Genomic DNA, 12,587 nt, shown 5'->3' with positions numbered 1-12,587 from the left:
TTTATTCATTAGCCTTTGATATGTTGCTCCTGCGTTCTTGAGACCGAAAGGCATCACAATGTAGCAGTAGTTTGCTTTCGGTGTTAGGAACGAGGTTTTTTCTTGATCTGGTGGATACATGGGGATTTGATTGTACCCCGAGTATGCGTCCATAAACGAGAGATATTTGTATCCGGAGGAAGCATCTACTAGAGCGTCAATACTTGGGAGTGGGTATGGATCTTTTGGACAAGCTTTGTTGAGATCGGTATAATCGGTGCACATTCGCCACTTCCCGTTTGATTTTTTCACCAAGACAACGTTGGCTAGCCATAGCGGGTATTTGACTTCTCTTATGAATCCGGCTTCCAATAGTGCCTGTACTTGCTCATCCACAGCTTGGGATCGCTCTGGCCCAAGTTTTCTTTGCCTCTGCTGCACCGGTCGAGATCCTGGGTACACTGCCAACTTGTGGCACATTAGTTTAGGGTCTATGCCTGGCATGTCTGCGGCTTTCCACGCGAAGAGATTGACGTTATCTCGCAAGAATTGTATTAGTAGTTCTTTTAAATCTCCTTTTAGGATTGTGCCGATATTGGTTGTTTTTTCTGAGGTGTCCTCGATCTGAATCTTTTCTATCTCGCCTTCTGGCTGGGGACGAAGTTCTTCTCGTCGATGAACTCCGCCCAGCTCGATTGTGTGGGCCTCTTCTCCTTTGCCTCTGAGATTTAGGCTTTCGTTATAACAGCGACGTGCCGTCTTCTGATCTGCTTTTATCGTGGCTATCCCTTTTGGGGTTGGGAACTTCATACATAGGTGTGGAGTCGAGACTATTACGCTGAGTTGGTTAAGTGTTGTCCGTCCTATGAGAGCGTTGTAAGCTGAACTTACATCAACTACGATGTAGTCTATTTTGAGGGTCCTGGATTGATCCCCCTTTCCGAAGGTTATGTGTAGCGGTATGTATCCGAGTGGTCGAACCGGGGTATCTCCTAGCCCAAACAGGCTATTTGGATATGCTTTAAGTTCTTTTTCTTCCAAGCCGAGTTTATCAAAGGCTGTTTTGAATAAGATGTCGGCAGAACTCCCTTGGTCTATTAATATGCGGTGCAGGTTGGCGTTCGCCAATATGATGGTGATAACCACGGGATCATCGTGTTCTGTGATGATGTTGGATGCGTCCTCTTTAGTGAATGTAATTGCCGGAATGTTGAGTGTTTTCTCCTCTCCTTCAACGTGATATACTTCTTTGAGATATCTTTTGCGGGAGGATTTAGAGATCCCACCTGCTGTGAATCCGCCGTGTATCATGTGGACATGTCTTTCTGGTGTCCGAGGTGATCGTTCTGTTCGTTCGGTGTCTTCATCTCTTCGTCTCTTTCTTTGATCATCATCCCGGGTGGCCAGGAATCGATCTAATTTTCCGTCTCTCACCAATTTTTCTATGATATTTTTTAAGTCGAAGCATTCGTTTGTGGAGTATCCTCGGACTCGATGGTATTCACAATATTCCTTTCGGTTTCCTCCTCCTCTTTTGCCTTTGAGTGGCCGTGCTGGGGGAATTTTTTCTATATGGCAGACTTCTTTGTATATCTCGACCAGGGATGCCCTGAGAGGAGTGAAATTATGGTATTTTTTGACTTTCTCCCCTTGTCGATCTTCTTTTCTCTTGGACTCCTTGTCTCTGTCTCGGTAGGAGGCTCCCGATTTTGAGGTCTCTCCTAACCGAGCATTTTCTTCCATGTTGATGTATTTTCCTGCTCGTTCCTGTACTTCGTCTAAGGAGGTCGGGTACTTTTTTGAGATAGATTGGCTGAAAGGTCCTTCTCGTAGGCCATTGATGAGTCCCATAATGGCAGCCTCTGTTGGTAAATTTTGTATGTCCATGCATGTTTTGTTGAATCTCTCCATGTAGTTTCGGAGGCTTTTCCGATCTCCTTGTTTGGTCCCTAGTAAACTGGGGGCGTGCTTGGCTTTATCTTTCTGAATGGAGAATCTGGCTAGAAATTTTTTGGCTAAGTCATCAAAGCTTGAGATGGACTTCGGGGGTAGGTTGTCGAACCATCGGATCGCTGTTTTTGTTAGAGTTATTGGAAAAGCTTTGCAGCGAACAGCATTTGGGGCGTCAGTGAGGTACATTCTACTTCTGAAGTTGCTGAGGTGATGGTTGGGATCTGTGGTGCCATCATACAGGGTCATATCCGGGAGCTTGAAGTCTTTTGGAATTTTGGTTCTCATGATTTCCCTGGTGAACGGGTCTTGTTCTTTGCGTAAATTTTTCTCGGGATTATCCCGAGGTGCTTTTGATTTGAGATCGGCTTCCAATTGCTGTAGTTTTTCTTCCAACTCCTGACGTCGCCGCACCTCTCTTTGGAGATCTCTTCCGATTTCCCGTTGCAGTTGGATTTCTTTTTCCAGTTGTTTTAGACGATCCAGGAGTACTTCTATTGTCCCTGAATTTGGTGCGTCTTTGTCTTTGTTGGTCTCCAGAGTGTCTTGTAGCGTGACATCCGCGTTTTTGTGCGGTGTTCGATCCTCCAGACCTGAATCGTGGTCGTTGTCATGGTTGTCCGCCATGGTGATGGGATGACGTCCAGGTTCCCCGGCAACGGCGCCAATGTTCCGGGGGTTACCTGAAACTGTAGGTCGATCTCAGACGAGATCTTCTGTGCTGGTCGGAGCCGACGTGTCCGGCAGGTGTGTAGCGGCCGGAGCTGGTGTGTCCGACTTGTTGGACCTGGTGATGGTGCTGATCCTTCGTCCCCGGAGGGTGGGGGGTACCTGCAAGGGACTCCGATGCTTAAGTTAGCAAGGATATTAAGCAGGTATTGAGTAGAATCAGAGTATAAGTTATACCTGGGTGCTCCAGTGTATTTATAGTGGTGAGACGTGACCTTTTTGGATAAGATAAGTTAGTTATCTTATCTTATCTTTATCTTTGAGTTGAGGTCAGCGTATCTTCAACCAAGGTTCTGAAAACCGAACCGGTCATCAAACTGCTCTAGGTACTGGTTCACTGGTTCATAGGTTCAATCGGTTCGACCGTGGTTGAACCGTAAAAACCGTTTTATAATAAAATAATAAATAAAATATAAATAAGCACATAAAAATATAATTATAGTCTAATCTAAACTTGAAAATATCATTCAAATTAAAAGTACTACATAAACCAAATGTTATAATCTCATTCAAATACAAATTCAAAGTTCAAAAGTCAACAAACAAACAACCAAACATAACATAGCAGCATCAAAATGAGCCAAATTTGTCATCAACCATCAAAATCCTCCATAATTTGTTGCAGATTTGCGTCATTGATTTCATCACCTTCATTTCCACTACTTGGACCAGAAAAAGCAAGTGGTGCAGCATAAAATGTACTAGTACTACCACCACCACCACCTTGATCTAAATCAGCATCAATCTCATCTAAGAAAATATAACACATTATCAATAAATTAAAGATCAAAACTATTGTAATTTATTGTATGTTCAATAAACTATAATACTCACCAAGCAAGTCTTCAATATTACTTGGAAGATCAGGCTCTTTTTCAACAACCTCTTCCGTCACCCAAAAATCAACCTTATCAATAGTTTCAATATCGATTGGATCATATTGTGACTTTTGCTTTCTTTTTTTTCTTTCATTCCTAACAAATTAAATACAATATATGATAAGCCTAGTATATTAGCTATACAAAATCTAATGATATGAAATGAAATGATGAAATATAAATTACCTGGATTTAAGACGCAAATTATATGTAACATACACAATATCACTTAGCCTATCATGCTCCAATCTATTCCTTCTTGCTGTATGAATTTGATCAAAAAGACTCCAATTCCTTTCACACCCTGAAGAAGCAGATGCTTGGCTAAGAATGCGAACTGCCATTTTTTGTAAACATGGAGCAGAACTACCAAATAACCTCCACCATTCATCTATAAATTACAATCCCATATCTCAAGTATTAGTTATCAAATTAAGGAAATCAAAACATAAAATAAGTAAATAAGTAAAGCTTATTATCAAACAGATATTATTACCAGGTTGAAGTTTTTTTGCAGCTGGAACAGCTTCAGGCCTATCAAAGCTTTCCTTTCGATCTCTATATAAGTGTATTTCTTTCATTGCCTCAACTGAATCTAAATTATTAACCTTGCAATGCAATGTAACAAGATCAAGTAAAGCTCGCATGACATCAGGTGATTCTCTATAATTTTCAGAAAAAAAGCAATCAGGATTCAAGAAATAGGCTGCTGCGTGAAGATTTTTTTTCAAATGTTTGTCCCATCTTGAGTTGATAATCTCTGTGTAAGGTTGATATGCACTCTTCCTATGCTTGAACATTTCTTTGATTCCATTTTCTGACCTCAGCATACCTTCATAAACAATTCCCAATGATGGTTTATCATCGGCATCTACCAACCTCAGCAATTTAATCAACGGACTCACAATTTGGCATACAGTAAAACAATCATCCCAAAATTTATTGTCTAGGATAATTGCACTCACAGCTCTCCCATTGGCACTCCTTCCTAATTTGTGTCCGGTAAAGTGTGTATCAACAACCAATTGTTGTAATTCCGATTTGCGCTCAAAGATACTCATCAATGTGAGGAAGACAGTGGCAAAACGAGTTGCACCTGGACGAACAATCTCCCTCCAATCCTCTTTTTGTCTTAGCCAGGACAAGAGCACTGTATGATTATATACAAACACGGTAATCTTCGAAGCACGTGTTGCAAGGCTAGAAATATGTGGCATGTTGCTTATATCTTTTAGAATAAGATTCAAGCAATGAGCAGCACTAGGTGACCAGTGAATATTTTCAAATTTCTTATTAATAAGCCTACCAGCAGCAACATAATTCGCAGCATTATCGGTCACTACATGGACAACATTATCAGGTCCAATCCATTCAATCACCTCTGAAAACAAGTCACACAAGCTAGAAGCATTTTTAACCATACTTGAGGCATCTACAGATTTCACAAAGCACAACCCTTTCGAACAATAAACCAAAAAATTAATCAATGTTCTTTGCCTTTGATCTGTCCAACCATCAGCCATGAGAGTACATCCAGTTTCTTTCCAAGCAGACCTATAGCTATCAACGACCATTTGACACTCCCTTTTGAGATCGGCTAATAAGTTAACCCTCAAAGAGTCATAAGAAGGACCTTTATAACCAGGCCCAAAGCCAGCTACACCATCCAACATATCTTGAAAAAAAGGTGACATAACCGCATTGAAAGGAATCCTACAATCCAAAAGCCATCTAGCCACTCACTTATCAACTTCATGAAGCGCCTCTTTGTTTTGAAACACGCTTTTCAGACTTGGTTGACTTCCCGGAGTTGTTCTTGGTGCAAACATAGGAGGAATAATGACTTTTGCTTTCTTTTTTGGATCGCCTCCAACAACCTCCTTAGTTGGTAACTGACTCGGAGTTTGTTGTTCCTCTTGCGCTATTGCTTCATCAATTGCATCCTCACACTCATCGGTACCCTCTTCGTTGAAACTTACTTTCCTTTTACTAGTTTTACTTTTCTGAATCTCTTTCAACAAACCTTCCATTTGTTTTTCTACATCATACGGGACTTTAGAACACTTCTTAATGTCTCCACCTATCTTCGCCAAATGCTTTTTCATTCTATTAATTCCCCCGCCCCCAAAAGTACTCAGACAAAATAAGCATTGGTAATGCGGTTTTCCATTTATATTCTGTAAAGCAACGTATCTCCAAGCAGGATCAGTTTTCCCCCGAACACTAGAAGTTTGTGACTGATTTTCGTTACTCGCGGGAGGAAGAGAACGTTCATTCGAAGCAGAATTATTTTCAGCATTATTATTCCTAGGTAGGTCTTGGTTGATACTTTCTTCCATACCTAAATATTACCAGCAATCCAACCCAATAATCTCAACTCTCAAGTTCACAACAAATGAACATTGAACAAACAACATCCAAATTCCAAAATCAGAGTATACAAACAACATCTCAGGTTCATAAAATTCAGAATTCAATTCACAAAATCATCTCTCAAAATCAGAGTATACAAAACGTCAAAACCAGAGTTCACAATGACAAAATCATGTCACAAAATCAGAGTTCACACAATCAGATTTCACAAAATCAGAATTCACAAAATCAATTCATATTTCATCACAGAATCAGTTCATAATCATATTTCATCACAGTTTCATGACTTCATCAGAGTTCAGTCAGTTCACAGAGTTGATATCACTATATCAGTTGCAGAGACTCAGAATTTCATCAAAATTCTTTGTTCACAGAGTTCACAGAGTAGAATTCATCACAAAATCATGTTCATAAATCATAACTAAATTAAAAAATAAAAATTACCTGAAAATGAGGACTTCAGTTCTTCAACGCTGCTGACGCTGCGGAGGGCGCGACGCTGCTGAGGGCGCGACGGAGGCTGAGGGCGCGACGCTGCTGAGGCCGCGAAGCTGCTGAGGTCGCGACGCTGCTGAAGGCGCGACGGAGGCTGAGGGCGCGACGGAGGCTGAGGGCGCGACGCTGCTGAGGCCGCGAAGCTGCTGAGGTCGCGACGCTGCTGAAGGCGCGACGGAGGCTGAGGGCGTGACGGAGGCTGAGGGCGTTGAGGGCTTCAGGCGTTCTGTCTCTCACAGTGGTGGCCGGTGGGTCGTGGCCTGGTGGCCTCGTCGATGTTGTTCTGTGGGAGTGGGAGTGTGGGAGTGGGAGTGTGGGTGTGGGACGCTGAGGCTGGAATTAGGGCGAAGGAGAAAGACGAAGAGTGATTACTGAAGCACTGAAGCACGAAGACGAAGGAGAAATGGGAATTAGGGCTTCCCACATTGCAAAACGACCGCGTTTTGTTTTCAGGTTAAAAAACCGGCCGGGTCCCGGTTCGGTTCGACCGACCGATAACCGGCCGGTTCGTCGGTTCAATGCCGGTTATCAATTTCTGCGGTTTTCTTTGTTGACCCGAACCGCTTTAGTGTCTGGTTCACGGTTCGATCGGTTCGACCGGCCAGTTCGAACCGGTTTTCAGAACATTGTCTTCAACGGAACTGCCTCTATCCTATAGGCTTGGGCTGCCTTAGGATTCGGGTCGCACTCCTCTATTTGGGCCCTTAACTGGGCTCTCCTGTCAATTTGGCCGAACTCTTTGAAAAGAGGTTGGATAGTTTGACCTGAAGAGGTCGGTCGCTTTATCTCGAATCATCCCAGGTCGGATAGCTCGACTCAGGGTATGAACAGTTACCTAACAAAATTCATATTTTATTGGGTCAATTTTAGAGTTTATTATTCACAAAAATCATTGTTTACTTAACAAAATATAATTTAAAATTAAATATCAAATTTTTAATTAATTAAATACTCACCTAATAAAAGTGGGACAAGACTTTGTTATTGTTGTTAATTAATTAAATAATTATTATTAAATTAAAAATAAAAAAATTAGTATTAACAACTAAATCACTAATAAGTATGATTACATATTCACATATCGTATGTTTTGCACCTTACCATCCTCCTCAACGATGCCGGTCTCTCCGCAACCGTCATCGTCCCCGTAGATTAGGTTTTGTTCTGCCTGAATGAGGGATACGGAAGGAAAACAAAAAATTTGACTGTTGACTCAAAAATTAAATGAAGCATTTATTATTTTCTTAAAATTTGAAAGGTGAATTCATTATCTAAACAAAGACAATCCAGACCCAAAAAAAAAAAAAACAGAGACAATCACTCTATATTTTCTCTCGTGGTCGCTGACTTTTGTTGCATTCTTCAACCTACGAATCACAAAGGAAAAAACCAAATGGAAGCAACATGGGCCATGATCACAGGTGCAAGAATAGCACTGACAGTTGCTGTGGTGTATTGGGCATGGAAGGTGGTGAACTGGTTATGGCTGAGGCCAATGAGACTTGAGAGGCTGCTAAGAGAGCAAGGACTCAATGGTAATTCATACAGGCCCTTTGTTGGGGATATTTTGGAAATGGTGAAGATGGGAACAGAAGCCACTTCCAAACCCATGAACCAACTCTCAGATAATATTGTTCCTCGTATCTTTTCCTTCTTCTGTCACACCATCAACAAACACGGTATGCATCTTCTCTGCTTCTCTCTCTCTACTTTTTTTTTTTAATTTTAATTTTTTTTGTTTATTTATATATTTATTTTTATTTATTTTTGAGTTATCAAGCACTCACCCTTTAGTGAGTAGAAATGACTTGACTTGTGCTCTTATTTGTATTTTTGTATCTTTTTCTCCTATGATTTGATCCTTTGTATTTCGTCTTTAATACGTAATTGTAGTTAACCCATCTACAAATTATTTGATTTCAATGTTCTGGAAACCTAGATTCATCTTGTGTGATTTCACAAAGCTATAGAAGGTTCTCTATTGTTCTCATTGTTGATTACCACATATAGGACAAACGTCTGAAGCACTAGAAAAGAGAGGGGAAGGGGGCATTTGAAATTCGATTAAAGAAAAGAGAAATTTTTCGACTGAGTAATTTATATTATTTTTTGTCATTCTTTAATTAATATAAATATTAAATTTTTTTAATAAATAAATTTAATTAATTTATGTGTGTAAATTCTAAAAAATATGAATGACAATTATATTAATTTATGTATATAATTTTAAAATTTATATAAATATAAATATAAATTATAACTAATCAAATACTAACAAAACATAATAATATTTATTTGTTACGTGACATTGTTCTTAAAAAATGTGATTTGTGGAATATTACATCGTTCCTCATAGTGTGGGTGAGTGAATGTGTAAGTAGTGTATGAAGTCCCATATCTTAAAAACATCCTTTGTTTAACTTGTCATAAATCTACGAAATTTAAACTTTTCAATTACAAATTACAAGAGTTTTAATTTTTAAATTAGAGATCCAAATGGGTGATAATGGACTCGATCAGAATGAACCAAAACACCGCAGCCATAAAGTCAAATTTCATGGCTCCACATAATTCAACCACCACCACCACACAACTATCCAAATTAGGATGAAGCCAATATGAAAAATGTCACTTCATATCTGATGACCCTATGTGTTGGCCCTATCATAAAAGAAATATTACATTTTTATAACCTAATTTAAAAAGAAAACAATATAATTTTATATTATTTCTTTTTAAAGTGGGTAGCATGTATGTCTACTACTGCTTTTATAGTCATGAATTATGTTTAATATTGTTACTTAAGCAATAATGCAGGTGAAGTTGGTATTATCATTTTGGTATTCAGGCATATCAAATAGATTAATAAAAAAAGAAGCTTTGTTATATGCCTTTGGATATGATTGGAGTCTGGATAACTCAACAAAAGTTGTGGATATGAACTTGTTTATAAGGCATGGTTCTGTAACAGAAAACAGAAAGCAGTTTCCGGAAGAGGAAAGCAGTTATAACAGAAAATGAGATCTAAAACAGAAAAAGCAACACATTGGACATGGCTTATTACATAATTACATTTTAACCCTTATATGATATTAAGCTGTAACTCAAGGGCAAGTAATTCGTATCTCACAGCAAGCATTATCTGAGATTCTCACCTGGCCCCTTAGAACAATTGAAGCATTTCATCCATAACTTACTTGCATATTTGATTTGCAATTCATGACAATTTCGAACAGCATACATGAAGCCTATTCTCTTCAACCTTTCTAACTTGTTCATACTTATAATGTTGCTTATAACACGTTATTCAGGCAAGAACTCGTTTACTTGGTTTGGACCAACACCAAGGGTTATCATCACGGATCCTCAGCTTGTCAAAGATGTATTGAATAACAACCATGACTTCCCAAAACCTAATGTAAATCCACTTATTGGGATACTAGTTACTGGTCTTGTTAACCTTGAGGGTGAGAAGTGGAACAAGCACAGAAGGATTATCAACCCTGCATTCAATGTAGAAAAATTGAAGGTTACTTACCCTTTATTAACTATTACTCCAGCAATATCTTGTATTAATGAGTTAACTTACATTTGTTCAACTTGATATAATGGTACATACTTTTATTTCTTTATGGAATATTTTCTTCATAGATATATGCTAAGCCTAACATAGGTAATTTTAACTCATCTTTTAATTATTTGCTTATGCTGTATAGAGTATGTTACCAACATTCTTCAAAATTTGCAATGATATGATCGACAAATGGGATGAGAAGTTGGTGTCAGAAGGAGGATCATGCGAAATGGATGTATGGCCCTCTCTTCAGAATTTGACTAGTGAAATTATTTCTCAAACATCATTTGGAAATCTTGAAGAAGGAAGAAGAATATCGGAACTTCAAAAGGAGCAAATTCAACTCATATCGAAAGTTATACTAAAAGTTAGCATTCCGGGTTGGAGGTAAGACTACTTTGATTCTTTTTTTTTTTTAATGAATCAACGAGCATCATTTGATCTATGTAGCCAGTTCCACTTAGTAGGATAAGGTTTTGTTATTGTTGTTAAATCAATGTTTGTTAAATCATGTTTACTTGCAATCTTGCATTGTAGGTTTTTTCCAACAAGTACAAAAAGGAGGATTGTGCAAATTGATAGGGAGATTGAAGCATTGCTTATTGATATGATTACTAAAAGAGAGAAAGCATTGGAGGCAGGTGAAGCTACCAAGAACGATTTACTGGGAATACTTTTGGAGTCAAATCACAAGGAAATTCAAGAACATGGAAACAACAAGGATGTTGGAATGACATTAAAAGATGTGATTGAAGAATCCAAGGTATTCTATGTAGCAGGGCAAGAGACCACTTCCAATTTGCTTGTTTGGACTATCGTGTTACTAAGTCGGTTCCCTGATTGGCAAGCTCGGGCTAGAGACGAAGTCACAGAATTCTTTGGCAACCTAAAACCAGACTTTGATGGTCTAAGTCACCTTAAGATTGTAAGTATTATGTATTATTTTCTTGAATCAATATGTTGAAAACTACACCTATTCTAATGATTTCTTAATGTTACCATAAATCTTTTGCTGTAGGTTACAATGATTTTATATGAGGTTCTTAGGTTATACCCTCCGGCAACTGTAGTTGTTCGAATGGTTCACAAGGATATGAAACTTGGAAATTTAACTTTACCAGGAGGAGTTCAAATTGCCATACCAAGTCTTATGATTCACCATGACTCTAATCTATGGGGAGATGACGCGAACGAGTTCAAACCGGACAGGTTTTCTGAAGGAGTTTTAAAGGCAACAAAAGGTCAAGTTTCATTCCTTCCGTTCGGATGGGGTCCTAGAATATGCATTGGGCAAAACTTTGCGTTATTGGAGGCAAAGATGGCTTTGGCACTTATTCTGCAGCGTTTCTCTTTCGAACTTTCTCCGGCCTATACTCATGCTCCAATCACCTCACAAACTCTTAGGCCACAATATGGTGCTCAAATCTTGCTACATAGATTATAAACATCACAACAAAAATGTCTCTTACTGTGATTTTCATCACACACTATTTGCTTCCTATGTTTACTTGTGCTTTTTGTTTATGAAGCTAAAATAACTTGATTCGCTGAATCTTAAATGTTGGAATACTTTGATTTGATGTCTTGTAATAAAAGTTTGATTTTGTATCATGGAATCTCTTGGCTTGAATCAGGCTCTGTTTATTGTGCATTGTCATGACAATTTGCCTAAGAGAATTACTGAATTAATGTATTTGGGGGAGCAAAGTGATGAGAACATAAATATGAGTATGTTCTTTGGACGTACGTACCTTTGCAATTTAACGTTGAAAATTATTTTACATCTATTTAAAAAAGTTAAAATGATATTTCAACAAATTTATCAAAGTGGTATTTCCAACCGTATTATGCTCATTTAAAAATTTTTCAATATATTGTAGGCTCAATTTTTATATGTATTTCGAAACCAATAAGTTAAATTCGTGTCATGTTTTTTGCTATTCATAAATTGCATCAACAAAACGAGTTTTAGTTTGGAGTTGATAATAAATTGCAACAGCATATACGGTTTTATAAAAAATTCATAAAACATGGCTATTGTTGCGATTTATGAGCAACTAAAATGGCCAAAATTTGGAGAAGAATTGCAGAGTTCATGAACAACGTAAAACCCATATTCTTCCTAAACTATATTAAGAAACATCTAAATATTACTAAGCATGAGTCTTCAAGCCACATTCTATCAATCATTTTCACTTTCATAACTTTGATCTTAACATGTATATCCAAAGCCATAAACTCAGCAAGCACTGCCTCCTCTGTTCCATCATTTGAATGCTTACAATCATACCATGCAAATGTAAACACAATGTACAATCATTCAGCCACACTCAAACAGAGACATTTCAGGCTAAACATTTTTGGAATTGCTTATTCGTCACTAATTGATAATTTACTCATTTCAACCTAAAAAGGGCATCAAGAATACATCACAATTCAAAACATACCTTGCACACACACAACTAAGTCACAAGTTCTCTAGATTAGAGTATGATTCTACATTGCTGTGTGATCCTGCATTAAAATGTACAAATTAGAGAACCTGCATTAGGCGGCTAGCGAGATCTCTATGTGAACAATCTAAACTACATACATGGTACATGTAGCCG

At 38.3% G+C, this 12,587-nt stretch overlaps 2 protein-coding genes across 2 annotated transcripts; one reads left to right on the top strand and one right to left on the bottom strand.

The window, feature by feature from the left end:
* Positions 1-3,250: 3,250 nt before the first annotated feature.
* LOC130963081 (uncharacterized) lies at positions 3,251-5,230 on the bottom strand. The gene is made up of 4 exons (XM_057889231.1): positions 4,033-5,230; positions 3,723-3,927; positions 3,493-3,623; positions 3,251-3,408 (listed from the first exon to the last, which is right to left on the bottom strand). Exons 1-4 carry the CDS (start codon positions 5,228-5,230, stop codon positions 3,251-3,253), a joined length of 1,692 nt encoding a protein of 563 aa, XP_057745214.1.
* Positions 5,231-7,505: 2,275 nt separating this feature from the next.
* LOC130960326 (cytochrome P450 72A397-like) lies at positions 7,506-11,637 on the top strand. Its single transcript, XM_057885705.1, has 5 exons — positions 7,506-8,083; positions 9,716-9,933; positions 10,121-10,365; positions 10,516-10,903; positions 10,997-11,637. Exons 1-5 carry the CDS (start codon positions 7,798-7,800, stop codon positions 11,420-11,422), a joined length of 1,563 nt encoding a protein of 520 aa, XP_057741688.1. The 5' UTR covers positions 7,506-7,797; the 3' UTR covers positions 11,423-11,637.
* The last annotated feature ends 950 nt before the right edge of the window (positions 11,638-12,587 follow it).

This window comes from Arachis stenosperma, chromosome 2 (genome assembly GCF_014773155.1).
Source record: "Arachis stenosperma cultivar V10309 chromosome 2, arast.V10309.gnm1.PFL2, whole genome shotgun sequence".
NCBI classification, from domain to species: Eukaryota; Viridiplantae; Streptophyta; class Magnoliopsida; order Fabales; family Fabaceae; genus Arachis; species Arachis stenosperma.
The sequence above is the reverse complement of the archived record's forward strand: the minus strand, read 5'-3'. Positions and strand labels throughout refer to the sequence as shown.

Coding starts and splice junctions, on each gene's coding strand:
- LOC130963081 (XM_057889231.1), bottom strand. CDS start 5,230: ATGTCACCTTTTTTTCAAGATATGTTGGATGGTGTAGCTGGCTTTGGG. Junction 3,928..4,032: donor TGCAAAAAAACTTCAACCTG/GTAATAATATCT, acceptor TGTAATTTATAG/ATGAATGGTGGAGGTTATTT. Junction 3,624..3,722: donor AATTTGCGTCTTAAATCCAG/GTAATTTATATT, acceptor TAGGAATGAAAG/AAAAAAAAGAAAGCAAAAGT.
- LOC130960326 (XM_057885705.1), top strand. CDS start 7,798: ATGGAAGCAACATGGGCCATGATCACAGGTGCAAGAATAGCACTGACA. Junction 8,084..9,715: donor TCACACCATCAACAAACACG/GTATGCATCTTC, acceptor CACGTTATTCAG/GCAAGAACTCGTTTACTTGG. Junction 9,934..10,120: donor TCAATGTAGAAAAATTGAAG/GTTACTTACCCT, acceptor TATGCTGTATAG/AGTATGTTACCAACATTCTT.